The sequence below is a fragment of the Vicia villosa genome, linkage group LG3 (assembly GCF_029867415.1).
Source record: "Vicia villosa cultivar HV-30 ecotype Madison, WI linkage group LG3, Vvil1.0, whole genome shotgun sequence".
In the NCBI taxonomy this organism is placed as follows: Eukaryota; Viridiplantae; Streptophyta; class Magnoliopsida; order Fabales; family Fabaceae; genus Vicia; species Vicia villosa.
In genome coordinates, this window is record NC_081182.1 from 29,912,334 (window position 1) to 29,933,985 (window position 21,652).

The 21,652-nt window shown below is 31.4% G+C and overlaps 2 protein-coding genes across 2 annotated transcripts; both read left to right on the plus strand.

Annotated features, from left to right (window-relative positions):
• The first annotated feature begins 5,355 nt into the window (after positions 1–5,355).
• Positions 5,356–7,182, plus strand: LOC131657795 (G2/mitotic-specific cyclin C13-1-like). Its single transcript, XM_058927153.1, has 8 exons — positions 5,356–5,664; positions 5,746–5,981; positions 6,076–6,145; positions 6,237–6,313; positions 6,410–6,443; positions 6,529–6,678; positions 6,849–6,983; positions 7,060–7,182. The coding sequence occupies exons 1-8, from the start codon at positions 5,356–5,358 to the stop codon at positions 7,180–7,182; spliced, it is 1,134 nt and encodes a 377-aa protein (XP_058783136.1).
• Positions 7,183–19,724: 12,542 nt separating this feature from the next.
• On the plus strand, positions 19,725–21,336 carry LOC131657796 (G2/mitotic-specific cyclin C13-1-like). Its single transcript, XM_058927155.1, has 7 exons — positions 19,725–19,820; positions 19,902–20,137; positions 20,231–20,300; positions 20,392–20,517; positions 20,683–20,832; positions 21,003–21,137; positions 21,214–21,336. The coding sequence occupies exons 1-7, from the start codon at positions 19,812–19,814 to the stop codon at positions 21,334–21,336; spliced, it is 849 nt and encodes a 282-aa protein (XP_058783138.1). The 5' UTR covers positions 19,725–19,811.
• The last annotated feature ends 316 nt before the right edge of the window (positions 21,337–21,652 follow it).

A 21,652-nucleotide genomic window follows, 5' to 3' on the forward strand; every position in this document is an offset into this window, starting at 1 on the left:
ACATTTCATTTGGAATAAAACCCACTCCATCAATGTCAATACATTGTGATAACCAGTCCTCAATTGCAATTGCTAAGAACAAGACATTCAATGAAAATAATCGACATGTTTGATTAAGACACAATATGGTAAAACACCTGTTGAAAGATGGAATAATTTTCATAGATTATGTGAAATCAGAGGTAAATTTGGCCGACCTCTGACTAAACCCTTGGGTAGAAAAATGATTTATGAATCATTGAAAGGAATGGGACTTGATCCAATTTGAATTTGGTAAATAATGGTAACCCCAACCTTTGTTATTAGAGATCCTATAAAGAAGGTTCATATGGGTAATAATAAGTTATCTACTGAACTGACATCACTAATATCCATTCCTACTATGGAGTGCTGAGGTGCATTAGTAGAGGATAAGCTTAGGAGCTTTTATTGATTTCCATAGCCCTTATGGGTAGTATATGAAGTGCATCATATATATATACTTGATGAATTCACCTATATGAGTGTTAAGTGGAGTTGCTTGCATGAGATTTGGCAAATCTTTAGAGCACTCTTGAACGCCAAGCAGGCGCATGGTCGAGTTGGCGCACAACGGCGATGTCAGCAAGAAATTGTGGGGGTGTAATGACTGGTAAGGCCTCTAGCACACACCAAAATGTACTGGTTCATAAAGCTTGCTTCACCTATTCACTTGTGAGTTAAGTATTATTAGTCTAGGCACTGGTTCATAACCCAAAAGGCACTAGACTAAAAAAATTACATTTTCGAAAATTGTCCATGAAATTTCCTCCTTAAACCCTTTATTTGGACCTTTGAAGTATGTGGGGGATTTTTGGAAAATTAGTGTATTTTAAATTCCATCCTCCACCAGTGGAAGTTAGTGCAAAATCAGACCAAAATACTACTGCAGCTTTTTTAAGAACAACTTCCACTAGTGGAAGTTTAGTGCAAAATCAGACCAAAACACTACTACAACTTTTTAAGAACAACTTCCACCAGTAGAAGTTTATTACTAAATTAGTATGGTTTGATGTGTTGTCGTCCAAGTTATTAAACTTTGCACCATCCACTTTGACTAAATCAATGTGGTTTGTTGTGCTGCCACCCAAGTTATTAAACTTTGCTGCCCATCATTTAGTTCCTTCCTCTACCTTGTTGTTCACTAATTTTGTCCTATAAATAGTTTGCTTATTTCTCATGAATTAAGATACCAGAAAATTATCTTCTTCTCCTCCCTTCTTTGTTCCTGGAAAATATATTTGAAATTCTCGCTAGTTCTTGAGTTCCTGATTTCTACAACCAGAGTGTTTAGCATAGTACCTGAATAAAACTCTCAAGGACAGTGAATCTAATTCACGACTCGGTTCGGTTACTTTCCTTAATTTACATTGTGGTTTCGTTGTTGTTGAACTTGTTGCTATTTTTGCTCTCTTAATCCAATAATATATAGGGTGTGCACGTTTTTTGACAGATTAAAATTATAATCTCAATAATGTCATTTCTAAAAATCTTAATGTCGGAAATTTAAGTCCCATCAATTTGTTTGGTAAATAATTAAGGTTTTTAGAAAATTTTTTTAATTTTTTTTATTTATAATTTTAAAAATATAAAATAATATGTTAAGATAATAAGAAATTGGGTAGTTATTGTTACTTATTGTTTATTCTCATGAGAATATACGATTCTCACACTTTGACACAAGAATAAGTATTTAGTCTATGTTTGGTAAGACATTTTTTTGAGCTTATAGTTTATATAGCTTATAGCTTATAAGCTCATAAGACAATTTAGATATATTTGGTGACAGTATTTTCATCACGGGCTTATAGCTTATTTTGCTAGCTTATAACTTATTTTTCAAAAACTATTTAAAATAACGTTTTAACTTATAGATTATAGCTTATGTTTTTTTATCCTTATTATTTTACCAAAAATCTACTTTTATCCTTTATAATGTATTTTAGTTTAAAATGTAATAACCATGTATTAAATATCTTTTATGTCAACTTACATTTATAAGTTGGTTAAGCAACTAAGTTAACCAAACACTTCAATTAACTTATCAGCTATCAACTCAACCATCAATTATAAGCTATCAGTCATCAGCCATCAGCCATAAGCTATCAGCTAGCTTATCAGTCAACCTTTAATTTTCCCAAACAGACCCTTAAAATTTCATCTGTATATTCCAAAGTATTTTTATGAAATAAAAGAATAATAATTTCCTGTCTCAAGTTCTCATAAACCTTTTTTCTAGCACCGAAACAAACACGCCCATAAAACTATAGATTTTCCATAAATCTAGTTTTGTTTTTTTAGGCATCTTTATTTCATTATACTTTATAAATTTATATATTACATGGATTAAAATGATATTTTCTAAAAGCAAATATGATATATATATATATATATATATATATATATATATATATATATATATATATATATATATATATATATATATATATATAAAGAAAAATGATTTTTCACAGCGATAACAATTGTTGAGAAAAACACAAAATTGCTACAAATTGTATTTTTTACCACGAAAAAAATTCCGTTGCATGTCATTGGTATAAGTCTCGGTGTAAAAAGTTTTGTAATGAAATTTGATATCGCTGTCATAACTGTTTTCACAACAATAATTATTGTTGCCTTTTTTTATACAACATAATGATAATAATCGTTATAAAATGATTCTTTTAACAACAATTTCAATTATTTTTTTTGGAAAATATATAACTTTTATTATTCCTCAAAAACAGTTACGTACAACCGACCCACTTGGATTCGGTAACCAAAATATTCAATAATTACTAATTTTTAATTTTATTTTAAATTAATATCATTTAAATTTTTAATCTAAATTGTCATCATTATTTAAAAATGAATGATTTTACAATATAAATCATGACATTATTAATATAATTTATCTTCAATCCAAAATAATAACTAATATAACATTAAAATATCATCAATTATTCCAATTAACATAAAAATTGAAATACCTAAAAAAAATAAAAAATCAAAAAACAATAAATAATTATCATGAAACAGAATAAAACAATAGAAGAAAGAGAGAAGAAGAGAATATATTCTATTAATCATATTCGGAATGTGAGAGATTCTGATACAATATGAGTCATATTCATAGGACATATCTAATAAATGGAAAATTAACCTGAAATTTCTTAATTGATGGACATCCATAATCATACCGTTTATAACACTCTTCCTTGGATGTCCATAAAGAATAAGTCTCGTTAAAACCTTATTAGAAAAAACTCAGTGAAAAAGTTCTAGTGAAGGAAAAAAAATACAACATTCTTTGTGAAGGAACTACCTTGTTATTAATCAATACACATTATTACAAATAAGAAAGAAATTTATAGGGAGATAATAATTCATTATTCATAATAGTCCTCCTTGATGTTTGTTCAGGATATGGCTCGTTAAAACCTTACTAGAAAAAATCCAGTGGGAAAAAATCTAGTGTAGGAAAAAGAGTACAATTTCTTTTAAGAAAAATTCATTTCTCCCCCCTTACCTCAACGAATTCATTTCTCCCTCTCAGCTGAACGATTATTTCATTGAGAATTTTTTGCACATTGTTTCATATCAATTCAGAAACATTTCTCACTCATTCATAAAACACTTGAGCACTATTATATAATTGTAAATTGCTTGTTTGAAAGAGAAGATCAATCCTAGTGATTGATAAATATTCATCTACTTTCGTTACTTAAATAATTTTTAGATTTGGTTGTAATAGCTTGTTGTCCAGGATTGTTGGATACAAGAGAGTGAAAAAGAAAGAACTATTTTCTTTGTCTACTTGATTGGTTTGTATATCTTGTTGTCCAGGATTGTTAGAAGCAAGAGAGTTGAGTTTGAGAGGATTGTTCTCATTTCAACTTGGTTGATCATAAAAGGATTGTTCTTGGTGATTGTGTTGGTCTTGTATGAGTCTTAACAATACTAAAATCTCTTTCATGTTGAAAAAGGACTAGAGTACTCTCGGATTATGACGGAAACCAAGATACATCCTTGTGTTTTTTATTGTTTTCAGCACTTTATCATTTTCATAAACACTTTCAAACTAGAAAAATAAAGCAACATACCACTAAAATAAAAAATTGACCAGAGCTCCAAGATAATATTCCTATTTAAGCATAGCCTCCCAAGTCTTGGTTTTTGTCTCAGATGAAATTGCCTCAGATAAACATACAAAGCATTTCTTTGGGTGTTTCAAATATATAATTTATAATTGATGATCTCATAAGTATCAACTATATATTTAACTTTAGACATCTAAAGAATGGATCTTCATGTCCATTGTCTTTTTATGAACATATTTATTACATGATATTCAATATCAATTTTAACAATATATGTGATACATATACATGAATTTCTAAATAATCCAAAAAACAAGATATTAGTCTAATTAATTGAGAAAATAATTTCACAAACTTTTGGTTGTGAGTAGAAACATATGCATGATCTTTTAGTCGATGCAACAATTAATATCATAAAAATTCAAATTCTCAAATTTTTCTTTGGAAACATACAAATTTATTGCATTGAAGAAACTTATGGTTCTTCAAAACTAATTCTCGCATCATAGTAGATTTGAGATGATCCAACTGATTTTGCCAACAACACATTTCAGTGTGTTGTGGTTACAATAATACATATATGTATTTTAATTATTCTAAATTGTTTGAATAAACTCTATGATTTTCTAATAAATAAATCTTCATAAACCATACATACATATTTTATTTGATTTAATTGTTATAAATTAAATCTAAATTTATTTCATAATAATATTATTCAAGTCACACACATTAAGTCAAAAGAACTCTATGAATCAACCCTATTTTATATTGTCAAAATATTTTAAAAAACATAAATATTAGCTATTTTTAGTTATAAACACTAAATGATTTTATAATAAAAGGTAAGTAATTTATTAAATTATTTCCATGAAATTATATAAAAACATTAAATTTCATTAATTAAGTTATGGTAAGTTAATTATGGTTTTATGTTAATACTATTTAACCATACGTGTCATAAATATGGACAGGGTTAATTTGGATGTAGTATTATGATTTTTCTCAAGTTTATATAATGAAATATTTTAATTATATTCTAGGGTTTAAATGAAGTAGAAAATAAACGAGCGCCATATTCAAAAAGAATAAATAACAAAACCCAAGCTCCGCCAAATTTCAAGTCTAAAATAACTACTATAAAACATAAGGCTTATTCAAATTCAAATCTCAATCATAACTACAAATTTGTATCTCTTTCTCATTGTGTTTCAGTAAACTATAGCCGTAGAGAGAAATGGAGAGTGGTGGCTCAATGAAAAGAACAACCAGCAATGAATCACCTTTTACTCCTCTTGATCCAAAAAGGCCGAGAGTTGTTTCGGATGAAATTCCAGATGTTCCTCCTGCTTTTCGGCCTATAACTCCAGATGTTCCTCCTGGTTTTCGGCCTATAACTCCAGATGTTCCTCCTGGTTTTCTGCCTATACAGATTTCCAATTTGGATGAGCCAGTTTGTAACCGAAGAACCAATGCCAAACGTGACAATCAACATATTGATGAGCCTTACGTATCCGACATCTCCGAATATCTTCGCATGATGGAGGTAATCTATTACTGCCATCTCTGTTATATCATTGCGTAATTTCTGTGTCTTTAAATTAATGTCTTCTTGCTTGTTTCTCAGATCGAGGAAAAACGAAAACCGGCTATTGATTACATTGAAAGAGTTCAGAGATGCATGATGACTACAAACATGAGAGAAAAATTGGTTGATTGGCTAGTTGAGGTTGCAGATGTATACAAACTTTTACCAGAAACTCTTCATCTAGCTGTTTCCTATATTGACAGATTCCTATCTATCCAATCTCTCAATACATCCAAGCTTCAGTTGCTTGGGATTTCTGCTATGCTCATTGCGTCGTAAGATCTCAACAATATTTTTTTTTCCATCAAAATTATCAACGTTTTCTTTGTTTGCTTAAGCATTAAAATTTCATGACTTTTAAATATGCAGCAAGTATGAAGAAGTCAATCCAACAAGAGCGGTACAGTTCTGCCAAATTACTACCTATGAACTGCATGAGGTATCACACTCATTTCTCTACTTTTTAGTCAAATTTTCTATAGTTTTATTCTCTGTTGCTTTGTTTCTCATAATTATTGCTTTTAATGTAGGTTTTAGAAATGGAAGCTCGCATACTCAAGTCCCTAAATTATGAAATGGGAAACCCTAATGTCATCACATTTTTAAGGCATGGATTTTTTTTTTTCATATCTTAAATTTGAATATCTAAACTTTGCTGTACTGATTATATTAATCATTTGCCATTTGGTTTGTTTTACTTCAGGACGTTTGCTGTGATTGCTTGTGAGAATCAAACGGTAAGTTGAAATGTTGTTTTATTACTAGTCGATAACGTCTAATGTTTTCAAAGTGATATTAATTATTGTTGGTTTTTGTTTGCAGACTTCCCATTCCCAGTTTAAATATTTGTGCAACTATCTTGCCGATTTGAGCCTGCTTGACTACGAGTGTCTACAATTTAAGCCTTCTACATTGGCTGCCTCCGTTATATTTCTGGCCAAATTTATTATCCGGCCTCGAGTAAATCCTTGGGTAAATATTTAATGTTATGGACTATAATCTAGTATTTCGATGTACTTAATATTTTCTTGCCAAATTTATTATCTGGCCTAGATTACATGTTTGATGTTAGAGACTATAATCTATTTGATTGTCTAAAAGGATAGTATTTCAATGTACTTAATGTTTTGAATCTATTGCAGACTTTGTCCCTCCATGAATCTTTGGGTTATGGATCTGATGATTTGGAAGATTGTGCTACCATTCTACATGATTTGTATTTGTCAAGAAGGGCAGCATCCTTGAAAACTGTCCGTGACAAATACAAGCGGAGCAAGGTGATATTTTCGACTTTTTGTTGCAGTAATTTTTAGTATTGCAAGTGTATTGACATGAAATCATTCCCTGGAACAGTACAAATGTGTAGCAAACTTGTCTTCCCCGCCTGAGCTGCCAGAAAGTTACTTTGAAGATGTTCATGCCTTCTACCAGTGCAATGGAGGCGCGAACATCACGACAGACGATGAGTGGGATTGAGCATGGTGGTTAGGGAAGATAACAGTGAAAGGATGTTGTGGCCGCTACATAGAGATGCAAGGGTTTCGATGATGCCATAACTAGTGAAGCTAAGTCCATGATCAAGTCAATATGGATTTAAGTACCATAGATGATCGTATCAGTAAGGTTCAATAAGTCTTACGATGAAGTGCATCACTGGAAATGAAAGCCGCTTGGGGAAAGGATGATATACCACTTGGGGAAATAAAGTGACTCATGTTAAATTAAAAAGTTCCATACTGATTGTAATAAAATATGGCCAATGGAACATCCTTGTAACATTCTAGTGATCCAAACATTCTTGCATCGTTATTTTTTAATTTTTATTTGAATTGTTATTAATCAAACATTTTTATTTGAAATATAATTAAAAATTAAGTTACACAAATAATAATAAAAATCTTACCATTAATAATAAGTAGGGCGTGCGCGTTTCTTTTTGTGAACAACTTTATCCAAATTTGGCACAACATTCTTGAAAATAATGTTGTTCTGTTGATTCCAAATGCACCAACAAGTTGCAAGCTAAAAAGCTCCCACTCTTTTAATTGGACACTCTCCGTGCAAATTGTCCATCATCTTCTCAAAATGATTGCAACACCTATTTTCACCATTTATCTCTACATTCAGCCAACTCTGTATCTTAAGAATGTTAATGCCTAGATTTTATTCTCATCAATTTGTTTGGTAAATAATTAAGGTTTTTAGAAATATTTTATAATTTAATTTAATTTGTAATTTTAAAAATATAAAATAATATGTTGAGATAATATGAAAGCCGACAATTATTGTTTATTTTCATAAGAATATATGATTCTCACCCTTTGACACGAGAATAAATATTTTAAATTCCATCCGTAGATTTCAAAGTATTTTTTTCTTTCCTCTTTACGAAGCAAATGAATAATTATTACCTGCCTCAAGTTCTCATAAATCATTTTTCTAGCACCGAAACAAACAGACCCATAGATCTATAGACTTGTCATAAATCTAGTTTTGTTTTTGTAGGCATCTCTGTTTCATTATACTTTATAATTTATAGATTACATGGATTAGAATGATGTTTTTTTTATAAGAAATGATGCATTAGCGGCATGAGTACAAGAGACATTTGAGAAAATGAGGCATAAGGAGTACTAACTCTGGGACAAAAACAACAAAAAAAAAACACAAGGAAATACACAACGAAACAACTCAACACAAACTGTAAAAGAAAAAAGAGGAAAACCACATAAGTCAGAATTCCGACTGAGTTACTCTCTTGAATCCAAGGACACCTGCACAAACAACAATCCACAAAATTACAAGAACACATTCACGGAAGGACGAAGCAACTCACCCCGCTACTAGTTCAAAAATATGATAGGAATCGTTTGATTGGCACAGAGACCTCGCCTAGAGTGGTTCCTCACAAAGGTATTACTATCTAATGAGTATTCGTTATGGCGGTAATATTTTAAAACAGGATTTGTGACTCTAGGGACCTTTTATTTAGAACCGTGAACACGTTATTATGACTGATGGTTGTGTAGTGTTAACCTTCGAGATGTAGGTCTCACTTGGTTGATGCAAAGAACTTATTCAGAATATATTCTTTTGGAGGTATTACTGTCTATTGAGCAGTCGTTATGCTGGTAATATTTTCAAATAGGATATATGATTTTGAGAACTTTATCTAGAACCTTGGAGTCGATGGTTATATAGTGTTGAACTTCAAGATGTAAGACTCTTTTTGGTTTATGCAAAGACCTTACCTAGAAGAGACCCTCTACAGGGTATTGTACTTTTACGAGTATTCATTATGGTGACAGTATTTTCAAACAAGATCCATAACTCTAGGAACTTTCTTAAACCCTAGAGCCTACTTTTGAGGGGAATACTGGTTGGATATCACTCATAATCCTTCTACCATGAGAAACTATACGCAGAATTTTTGAAACCACCTGATGCATACCTTTGTGCATCCACGTATAGCATAACGTTGCATTTCATAAAAGTCATTTTGCACATAGAAAAACGCATTCAATTCCTTTCCACTATTTCTATCCAAAGCAAGCTGATTACCCGACCCTCGCTTAGAACTTGAAGCGTGTCTTGAAAAGCTATGGGTAAACTCAAGCAAGGCTTGCAAGCCATTTGAAAATTGTTAAGAGATGAGGCCAACCATTTGAAAAACAAGATGGGCCTGGCCATAAGAGGTAGCTTCGGAGTGCGCTATTTAGTTTCGTTGAATCTAGTGGGTCTTGCTTTGATATGTAACATCGGGATTGGGATCAATTAGTTGTGAACCTTGAGCATTTTGTTATTTCGAAGATTTTGTATTACTTTTATAATCACGAAGTATGATGATTTTATCGATGTTTGAACTACATTTCATGGTAATGATTAATTTATGAATAAGTTTCAAATAAATATTTATTCCCCCGCGGAGTTTGAAATAATTTGATTAATGGTCCTAAAGATGCTATTTATCTTTAAATGTTTTACAACCCGTGTTACAGAGCATGATTAATTGTTATGTGAGGTTTTATGAAGATGTGACTTTCTTGCTTTGCTTTATGTTTATTTATTTATTAAAAATATTTATGAAAATCGTGGGGTTTTATAAGGGTGTTACACAAACTGTGGTAGGTTCTTCAACAACTCTTGCTACCTCATCAACATAATGTAGAACAACAACAGCAGCATCTCCAATGTATTCAGTATCAGTATTATCAACAGACCCAACATTATTTTGATCAACAACCGCAACCCCTTCATCCTCAACAAACTGATTGACAACAGCCTCAGGGGAGTTTAGCCCATATTTTTGCCCAGCAGGTTCTTGATACTTGGGATTTGTATATTGTGATGTTTTCTCAGCAGCTTGCACTCTTACACTACATGACCTGTCTTCTTGCAATGACTACAGAAATCGGGTAGATTCTCATACTCAATATCAAAGAAGAAGTCGAATCATTCTCTTTCCACCAACACATTATGGTTCAGAGGCATTGCTAAATCCATATCAACAAGCAGTCTTAGAAAATGACTAAAAGTTCTGTCCACCTTTGGTTTGGAAGATGCAGAACCAATGTAGACAGAGGTCCCTACACATCTTGCGATAGAAAATAAAATATGGAGTCTCCAATACTCCCGAGAAACCCCTAAAAATCGCATCCAAACTAGGGATGTCAACGGGACAGGGAATGCTCGGAGGATGCTTCCCTACTTCCCGCCCACCCCTAATTTATTCCCCATCACCATCCCTAATCTACGCCACGGGGGGATATTTCCCCCCATCCCCATCCCCACGGAGATCTAATCTCTAGAAAATTTCTATACTTTTTGATCAAAACTATGACACTAGTATTTCGTTATTACCATATATTTGAAGAGTAATTACCATAAACACAATGAACAAAAAGAGTTGTTGTTGTGATGATGGAGAGAATAGAGAAGATGATAAATGAAGAAGGCAAAGATAATTGAGAAAAGGAAATAAGGAGACGGTGTGTACATTCTATGTATTGGGTGCACTTTTTAGAGTTAGGTAATTGGGTAGTGAAACAATACATTATAAAATAACACATAAAAATAAAATGTTACACCAATGACTCTTCATTAGTTTATTACATTAATATTTTTTATGTAAAATTTTATAATTATATATTATGTAATATACAAAATATAAAAGTTAAATAATATGGTCGGAGTCGGGGAATCCACGGGGCGGAGGGTATTTTCCCAATCCCCTCCCCAAAGTGTCATCGGGGAAACTTTTCCCTACATCCTCGTCCCCATAGGGAAAAAAATATCCAACTTCTGTGCTCCAAACAGATAATCCCCATAGGGATCTCCATTCACAGATGCAAATTGACATCCCTAATCCAAACTTGAGCAGAAGTTTTGTTTTGTAATGCTGGGTTAAAACCTCTTGTCCAAGACAAGAGCTTCAAAGATTTAAGGTTTAGATTGATTGATCCTCAAGCCCTAAATCTACGTATATCCTCAGTAATTGAGAACGTGAATTCATAGTAGCATTTCCCCAAAGACTGAACTACCCCATTTTTCACCCCAGACAACACAAGATTAAGCTTCTTTCGCAACACAACAACCGTAAGCGGTGTGGATCCTTTTGGCCATAACATTCTACCATGAAATTATTCTTACATTCATCAAATCCAACTTTGTATTCATCCTCAAGGATGATGATTAGGGGTGTAATTGGATCGATTTGGACCGATTTTTGGTAAAAAAAGGTCCGAACTAATGATATTTCCATCGGTTTGGTTTGGTTCGATTTTGAACATTTTTTAAAAATGGAACCGAATCAAACTAGTCGATTTGGTTCGGTTCAGTTTGGTTGATCGGTTTACAATGTTTATTTTTTAAAACATTATATTCATCCATATATTCTCCATTATCGTGTTTTTTGGTGTATTTTATACTATTATTTTTTAAAATATTATATTCATCTGTATATTCTCCATTATCGTGTTTTTTGGTATATTTTATACTATTATTTTTTAAAATAATAAATTTCATGTTATTTATTTCATGCTATATTTGTTCAAACAAATTACAAGTTGCTCTTAATCCATACGAAATAGTGACATGATTTCCATTGCATCATGAAATAAGTTCACTATCAAATATAAAGGTTAACACTTAGCATCAGAAAATTGGAAAGGGATTTCAAAGCTTAACATATAGAATATAACAAAATGCATATTCATTAACATGTTTCACACCTCAAACACGCATCAAAACTATTTTGTAACAAAACCTGAATGAATTTTGATGAAGAAAAAGAAGAAGAAAAAGGTACGAAATATATGAAAATTAACAAAGAGAACTTGAACACGAAGAAGACGACAATAACATATCAGAATGACGATAGTGAAAGGAAAAATAGTTGTGGGCAGCAAGAGCAGTAGTTCTGTGAAAGCATATTTTTTGCGACTTATGATTTCTACTTTCTATGCTTTAGAGTTTGGTTATAGATGTGTGTTTTGCTTAAATGAAGGAAGTGTAAACAAAGATGGATAATGGTTGGACCGATAAAAAATTTAAGTTTATTGATGGGTAGAATAAAATATTTAGATCATCATTATTTCCATTGGTTTGGTTCATCGGTTTGGCGGTTCCTAAAAATTAAAACCTAGAATCGAACCAAACCACATTGGTTTTTAGTGGGTTGGTTCGGTTTTTGAACCAAACCAATAATAATCGACCTAATTTTGGATTGGTTTGGTTTGGATTGTCGGTTTAATTGGATTTTTTTATCCGCTTACACCCCTAATATTGATAGAGGGTCTGTCCGCTTTTGATATTATTAAAAAAAACTAAATATTAATGAAAAATGTTTTTTTAAATACAATTTTAATTGCAGATTATAATTGTGTTTTATGTGATGATGAGTTAGAGTCTCCCGCCCACCTTTTCTTCTTGTGTTGTAAGGCGGATGAAGTTTGGAAGGAAATGGCTATTTGGATTGGTTTATCTAATTATAATAAAGTTGATTTTAAGGAGAGTTTTTGGATTTGGAGATCCTTTTGTAGATCTAATAAAGTTAGTAAAGGAAAGGTGGGGTGTGTGTGGTTGGCTATTTTATGGAGTATTTGGCTTTATAGGAATGAAGCTATTTTCAAGAATTTTGTGTGGAACTCCCGTGACGTGGTTTGGAGTTGTAAGGCTCTCATTTGGCGGTGGTCTTTTATTGGGAATATTCCCCATACCAATTGTAATTTTTATGAGTTTGACAAAAACCCTTTGTTTTACTTAAGATAGATTTCAATTGGTGGGTAATTTCCCCCCGGGGTTTTTTCCCCTCTTTTTGTAATCTTGTTCTGTGAACATTTGTTCTCTTCAATATAACTTGCTTACAAAAAAAAAAAATTGCAGATTATAATACGTTTATTATAAATAGGCTAAATTACAGTTTTGACATTGCTATTTTTCCATGTTCACGAAGTCGATCTCAAAATTTTATTTTTTTAAACAGTTTTGATGTTTCATCTTCAATTTTCGTCCATATATATATATAATAGGCAATGGAATTAGCAAGAGAGTGGAAGGGGTATTCTGCCCAAAAACAATACGGAAAGCTCCTACAACTCAAAACAAATGAGCGGTAGAATATTCTAAATATGAAAATTACAATTATCCATTAGCTTGTGAAACGAAAAGAGCCTTTTCCAAGACTTAAGAACTATCTTCGACATACACCCAGTAAAACTAAAATTCTCATTCTTGAAGATAACCTCATTGCGCTTTAGCCATAAACTCTAAATTGTGGCTAACCAAATCATCGCCACTATAGTCCTCTTAGCCAAGCACTTCACCTTCTAACAATAGTTGAAAAAACTCACAAACTCCTCCAAAGAAATCTTTGTGATAGAGTCAATCCACACAAGAACTCTCCTCTAAATTCTCTATGTTACCACGCCAGCCCGAAATAAATGCGATAAAGATTCATCCTCTATCAAGCACATAACACAAAAAGTAAATCACTATAAAAAAAATTAAAGTGTTAGTTTAGTTAATTATTTAGTGGCAAATAATGTCAATAGTCTTTTTAATGACTATTTTAAAAAATTATGACAGAAGTATGAAACAAATAATTAGTATACTAATGGTTGTTTTCACATTTATTTAATAAATTATATAAAAATATTTTTTTTAACTAATGCAAGATGTATTTTTAATTTTAAAAAAAATGCAAAATATTTGTGCTTTCTTTTTAAAAAGAAATAAAATAAACAAAAGACTAGTGTCATAGTTTTGATCGAATAACATAGAAACTTGATTAAGATTCTCCGTAGATTTTTCGTGGAGATCTGTGGGGATGGGGATATAGGAAAATATTTCTCCGTGGCGGAGATTGAAGACGAGAAATAAAATTGAAGACAGGGTGGAGAGCGAGAAAGTATCCTCCGAACATTCTCTGCCCCTGTTGACATCTCTAGTTAGAAACACTAAATGATTTTATAATAAAAGGTAAGTAATTTATTAAATTATTTCCTTGAAATTATTTAAAACCATTAAATTTTATTAATTAATTAATAATAAAAATATTAAATTATTTTGATACTTTTGCTCCTGTAGATGGAGTTTCTTCTCTTCACGTTTTGATTGCTTTAGCTTCCATTCGTAATTAGCTAGTGATTCATCAAACGGGTGTCAAAACTGCATTTTTAAATGGTGACTTAGAAGAAGAAATTTATATGACTCAACCTGAAGGTTGTGAGGTGAAGGGTCAAGAAAACAAAGTTTGTGAGCTTCTCAAATCCTTGTATGGTTTAACAGACTCTTAAATAGTGGCATGAGAAATTTGATAAAACTCTAATTACTGGTAGATTTTTATCTTTTGATGTTGATAAATGTGTGTATGCAAAAAATTTGAATGGAGAATGTGTTATTATATCCTGGTATGTGGTTGACATGCTTATTTTTGGTAGATGCGTTGATATAGTTTTTGAAACTAAGAGTTTTCTCTCTTCAAAATTTGACATGAAAGATATGGGAGAAGCAAGTGTTATATTGGGTGTTAAAATCATAAGGAAGGGAGACAATATCACAATATCCCAAGAATATTATGTTGAAAATTTTCTTAAGAAGTTTGGTCACTATGATGTTAAATTTGTGAGTACCCCTTATGATTCTAACTCTCAATTAAAGAAGAATGAAGGTGATCCAGTTTCTCAATCGGAGTATGCTCAAATTATTGGAAGTTTTCTACATTTGGTGAACTTTTCTAGACTTGATATATAGCTTATGTTGTGAGCAGATTGAATAGGTATACTCATAGCCCCAATGAGCATCATTGGGAAGCGCTTGCAAGAATTATGAAGTACTATATATGAATTATGGTATCAAGTACAATCGATTCCCCGTTATCCTGGAAGGTTACAATGATTCCAATTGGATCTCGAAATCAGACGAGACAAAATCCACTAATGGTTATATATTCACAATTGGTGGTGGTGCAGTTATTTGGAAATAAGCCAAGGAATTTATTATAGCCTGATCCATAATGGAATCAGAGTTTTTAGCTCTGGAGATGGCTGGTAGTGAAGCTAAGTGGTTGAGAAACTTTTTATCATACATTTTATTTGGAATAAAACCCACTCCATCAATGTCAATACATTGTGATAACCAGTCCACAATTTCAATTGCTAAGAACAAGACATTCAATGAAAATAATCGACATGTTTGATTAAGAAACAATATGGTAAAACACCTTTTGAAAGATGGAATAATTTTCATAGATTATGTGAAATCAGAGGTAAATTTGGCCGACCCTCTGACTAAACCCTTGGGTAGAAAAATGATATATGAATCATTGAAAGGAATGTGACTTGATCCAATTTGAATATAGTAAATAATGGTAACCCCAACCTTTGTTATTAGAGATCCTATAAAGAAGGTTCATATGGGTAATAACAAGTTATTTACTGAACTGACATCACTAATATCCATTCCTATTATGGAGTGCTGAGCTGCATTAGTAGAGGATAAGCTTAGGAGCTTTTATTGATTCCCATAGCCCTTATGGGTAGTATATGAAGTGCATCATATATATATATATATATATATATATATATATATATATATATATATATATATATATATATATATATATATATACTTGATGAATTCACCTATATGAGTTTCAAGTGGAGCTGCTTGCATGAGATTTGGCAAATCTCTAGAGCACTCTTGAACGCCAAGCAGGCGCATGGTCGAGTTAGCGCACAACGGTGATGTCAGCAAGAAATTGTGGGGGTGTAATGACTGGTAAGGCCTCTAGCACACACCAAAGTGTACTGGTTCATAGAGCTTGCTTCACCTATTCACTTGTGAGTTAAGTATTATTAGTCTAGGCACTGGTTCATAACCCAAAAGGCACTAGACTAAAAAAATTACATTTTCGAAAATTGTCCATGAAATTTCCTCCTTAAACCCTTTATTTGGTTCTTTGATGTATGTGGGGGATTTTTGGAAAATTAGTGTATTTCAAATTCCATCCTCCACCAGTGGAAGTTAGTGCAAAATTAGACCAAAATACTACTGCAGCTTTTTTAAGAACAACTTCCACTAGTGGAAGTTTAGTGCAAAATTAGACCAAAACACTACTACAACTTTTTAAGAACAACTTCCACCAGTAGAAGTTTATTACTAAATTAGTATGGTTTGATGTGTTGTCGTCCAAGTTATTAAACTTTGCACCATCCACTTTGACTAAATCAATGTGGTTTGTTGTGCTGCCGCCCAAGTTATTAAACTTTGCTGCCCATCATTTAGTTCCTTCCTCTACCTTGTTGTTCACTAATTTTGTCCTATAAATAGTTTGCTTATTTCTCATGAAATTAGATACCAGAAAATTATCTTCTTCTCCTCCCTTCTTTGTTCCTGGAAAATATATTTGAAATTCTCGCTAGTTCTTGAGTTCCTGATTTCTACAACCAGAGTGTTTAGCATAGTACCTGAATAAAACTCTCAAGGACAGTGAATCTAATTCACGACTCGGTTCGGTTACTTTCCTTAATTTACATTGTGATTTCGTTGTTGTTGAACTTGTTGCTATTTTTGCTCTCTTAATCCAATAATATATAGGGCGTGCACGTTTTTTGACAGATTAAAATTATAATCTAAAAAATGTCATTTCTAAAAATCTTAATGTCGGAAATTTTAGTCCCATCAATTTGTTTGGTAAATAATTAAGGTTTTTAGAAATATTTATTAATTTCTTTTATTTATAATTTTAAAAATATAAAATAATATGTTAAGATAATAAGAAATTGGGTAGTTATTGTTACTTATTGTTTATTCTCATGAGAATATACGATTCTCACACTTTGACACAAGAAGAAGTATTTAGTTTATGTTTGGTAAGACATTTTTTTGAGCTAATAGTTTATATAACTTATAGCTTATAAGCTCATAAGACAATTTAAATATGTTTGGTGACAGTATTTTCATCACGGGCTTATAGCTTATTTTGTTAGCTTATAACTTATTTTTCAAAAGCTATTTCAGATAACGTTTTAACTTATAGATTATAGCTTATTTTTTTTATCCTTATTATTTTACCAAAAATCTACTTTTATCCTTTATAATGTATTTTAGTTTAAAATGTAATAACCATGTATTAAATATCTTTTATGTCAACTTACATTTATAAGTTAGTTAAGCAACTAATTTAACCAAACACTTCAATTAACTTATCAGCTATCAACTCAACCATCAACTATAAGCTATCAGTCATCAGCCATATCAGCCATAAGCTATCAGCTAGCTTATCAGTCAACCCTTAATTTTCCCAAACAGACCCTTAAAATTTCATCTGTATATTCCAAAGTATTTTTATGAAATAAAAGAATAATGATTTCCTGTATCAAGTTCTCATAAACCTTTTTTCTAGCACTGAAACAAACACACCCATAAAACTATAGATTTTCCATAAATCTAGTTTTGTTTTTTTAGGCATCTTTATTTCATTATACTTTATAAATTTATAGATTACATGGATTAAAATGATATTTTCTAAAAGCAAATATGATATATATATATATATATATATATATATATATATATATATATATATATATATATATATATATATATATATATATATATATATATATATATATATAGAGAGAGAGAGATGATTTTTCACAGCGATAACAATTGTTGAGAAAAACACAAAGTTGCTGCAAATTGTATTTTTTACCACGAAAAAAATTCTGTTGCATGTCATTGGTATAAGTGTCGCTGTAAAAAGTTTTGTAATGAAATTTGATATCGCTGTCATAACTGTTTTCACAATAATAATTATTGTTGCCTTTTTTTATACAACACAATGATAATAATCGTTATAAAATGATTCTTTTAACAACAATTTCAATTATTTTTTTTGGAGAATATCTAACTTTTATTATTCCTCAAAAACAGTTACGTACAACCGACCCACTTGGATTCGATAACCAAAATATTCAATGATTATTAATTTTTAATTTTATTTTAAATTAATATCATTTAAATTTTTAATCTAAATTGTCATCATTATTTAAAAATGAATGATTTTACAATATAAAATAAAAAATTGACCAGAGCTCCAAGATAATATTCCTATTTAAGCATAGCCTCCCAAGTCTTGGTTTTTGTCTCAGATGAAATTGCCTCAGATAAACATACAAAGCATTTCTTTGGGTGTTTCAAATATATAATTTATAATTGATGATCTCATAAGTATCAACTATATATTTAACTTTAGACATCTAAAGAATGGATCTTCATGTCCATTGTCTTTTTATGAACATATTTATTACATGATATTCAATATCAATTTTAACAATATATGTGATACATATACATGAATTTCTAAATAATCCAAAAAACAAGATATTAGTCTAATTAATTGAGAAAATAATTTCACAAACTTTTGGTTGTGAGTAGAAACATATGCATGATCTTTTAGTCGATGCAACAATTAATATCATAAAAATTCAAATTCTCAAATTTTTCTTTGGAAACATACAAATTTATTGCATTGAAAAAACTTATGGTTCTTCAAAACTAATTCTCGCATCATAGTAGATTTGAGATGATCCAACTGATTTTGCCAACAACACATTTCAGTGTGTTGTGGTTACAATAATACATATATGTATTTTAATTATTCTAAATTGTTTGAATAAACTCTATGATTTTCTAGTAAATAAATCTTCATAAACCATACATGCATATTTTATTTGATTTAATTGTTATAAATTAAATCTAAATTTATTTCATAATAATATTATTCAAGTCACACACATTAAGTCAAAAGAACTCTATGAATCAACCCTATTTTATATTGTCAAAATATTTTAAAAAACATAAATATTAGCTATTTTTAGTTATAAACACTAAATGATTTTATAATAAAAGGTAAGTAATTTATTAAATTATTTCCATGAAATTATATAAAAACATTAAATTTCATTAATTAAGTTATGGTAAGTTAATTATGGTTTTATGTTAATACTATTTAACCATACGTGTCATAAATATGGACAGGGTTAATTTGGATGTAGTATTATGATTTTTCTCAAGTTTATATAATGAAATATTTTAATTATATTCTAGGGTTTAAATGAAGTAGAAAATAAACGAGCGCCATATTCAAAAAGAATAAATAACAAAACCCAAGCTCCGCCAAATTTCAAGTCTAAAATAACTACTATAAAACATAAGGCTTATTCAAATTCAAATCTCAATCATAACTACAAATTTGTATCTCTTTCTCATTGTGTTTCAGTAAACTATAGCCGTAGAGAGAAATGGAGAGTGGTGGCTCAATGAAAAGAACAACCAGCAATGAATCACCTTTTACTCCTCTTGATCCAAAAAGGCCGAGAGTTGTTTCGGATGAAATTCCAGATGTTCCTCCTGGTTTTCGGCCTATAACTCCAGATGTTCCTCCTGGTTTTCGGCCTATAACTCCAGATGTTCCTCCTGGTTTTCTGCCTATACAGATTTCCAATTTGGATGAGCCAGTTTGTAACCGAAGAACCAATGCCAAACGTGACAATCAACATATTGATGAGCCTTACGTATCCGACATCTCCGAATATCTTCGCATGATGGAGGTAATCTATTACTGCCATCTCTGTTATATCATTGCGTAATTTCTGTGTCTTTAAATTAATGTCTTCTTGCTTGTTTCTCAGATCGAGGAAAAACGAAAACCGGCTATTGATTACATTGAAAGAGTTCAGAGATGCATGATGACTACAAACATGAGAGAAAAATTGGTTGATTGGCTAGTTGAGGTTGCAGATGTATACAAACTTTTACCAGAAACTCTTCATCTAGCTGTTTCCTATATTGACAGATTCCTATCTATCCAATCTCTCAATACATCCAAGCTTCAGTTGCTTGGGATTTCTGCTATGCTCATTGCGTCGTAAGATCTCAACAATATTTTTTTTCCATCAAAATTATCAACGTTTTCTTTGTTTGCTTAAGCATTAAAATTTCATGACTTTTAAATATGCAGCAAGTATGAAGAAGTCAATCCAACAAGAGCGGTACAGTTCTGCCAAATTACTACCTATGAACTGCATGAGGTATCACACTCATTTCTCTACTTTTTAGTCAAATTTTCTATAGTTTTATTCTCTGTTGCTTTGTTTCTCATAATTATTGCTTTTAATGTAGGTTTTAGAAATGGAAGCTCGCATACTCAAGTCCCTAAATTATGAAATGGGAAATCCTAATGTCATCACATTTTTAAGGCATGGATTTTTTTTTTCATATCTTAAATTTGAATATCTAAACTTTGCTGTACTGATTATATTAATCATTTGCCATTTGGTTTGTTTTACTTCAGGACGTTTGCTGTGATTGCTTGTGAGAATCAAACGGTAAGTTGAAATGTTGTTTTATTACTAGTCGATAATGTCTAATGTTTTCAAAGTGATATTAATTATTGTTGGTTTTTGTTTGCAGACTTCCCATTCCCAGTTTAAATATTTGTGCAACTATCTTGCCGATTTGAGCCTGCTTGACTACGAGTGTCTACAATTTAAGCCTTCTACATTGGCTGCCTCCGTTATATTTCTGGCCAAATTTATTATCCGGCCTCGAGTAAATCCTTGGGTAAATATTTAATGTTATGGACTATAATCTAGTATTTCGATGTACTTAATATTTTCTTGCCAAATTTATTATCTGGCCTAGATTACATGTTTGATGTTAGAGACTATAATCTATTTGATTGTCTAAAAGGATAGTATTTCAATGTACTTAATGTTTTGAATCTATTGCAGACTTTGTCCCTCCATGAATCTTTGGGTTATGGATCTGATGATTTGGAAGATTGTGCTACCATTCTACATGATTTGTATTTGTCAAGAAGGGCAGCATCCTTGAAAACTGTCCGTGACAAATACAAGCGGAGCAAGGTGATTTTTTCGACTTTTTGTTGCAGTAATTTTTAGTATTGCAAGTGTATTGACATGAAATCATTCCCTGGAACAGTACAAATGTGTAGCAAACTTGTCTTCCCCGCCTGAGCTGCCAGAAAGTTACTTTGAAGATGTTCATGCCTTCTACCAGTGCAATGGAGGCGCGAACATCACGACAGACGATGAGTGGGATTGAGCATGGTGGTTAGGGAAGATAACAGTGAAAGGATGTTGTGGCCGCTACATAGAGATGCAAGGGTTTCGATGATGCCATAACTAGTGAAGCTAAGTCCATGATCAAGTCAATATGGATTTAAGTACCATAGATGATCGTATCAGTAAGGCTCAATAATTCTTACGATGAAGGACTTATATGAAGTGCATCACTGGAAATGAAAAGGTGATTTACATGTTATTAGGTGGAGGTGGTTCCTATCTGCGAGGTAGCTTTGTTACTAGTGCTCTTTGTTTTAGCTGTTGGGCGTTGTGGGTTTTTCGTGGTTGTTGTCGTT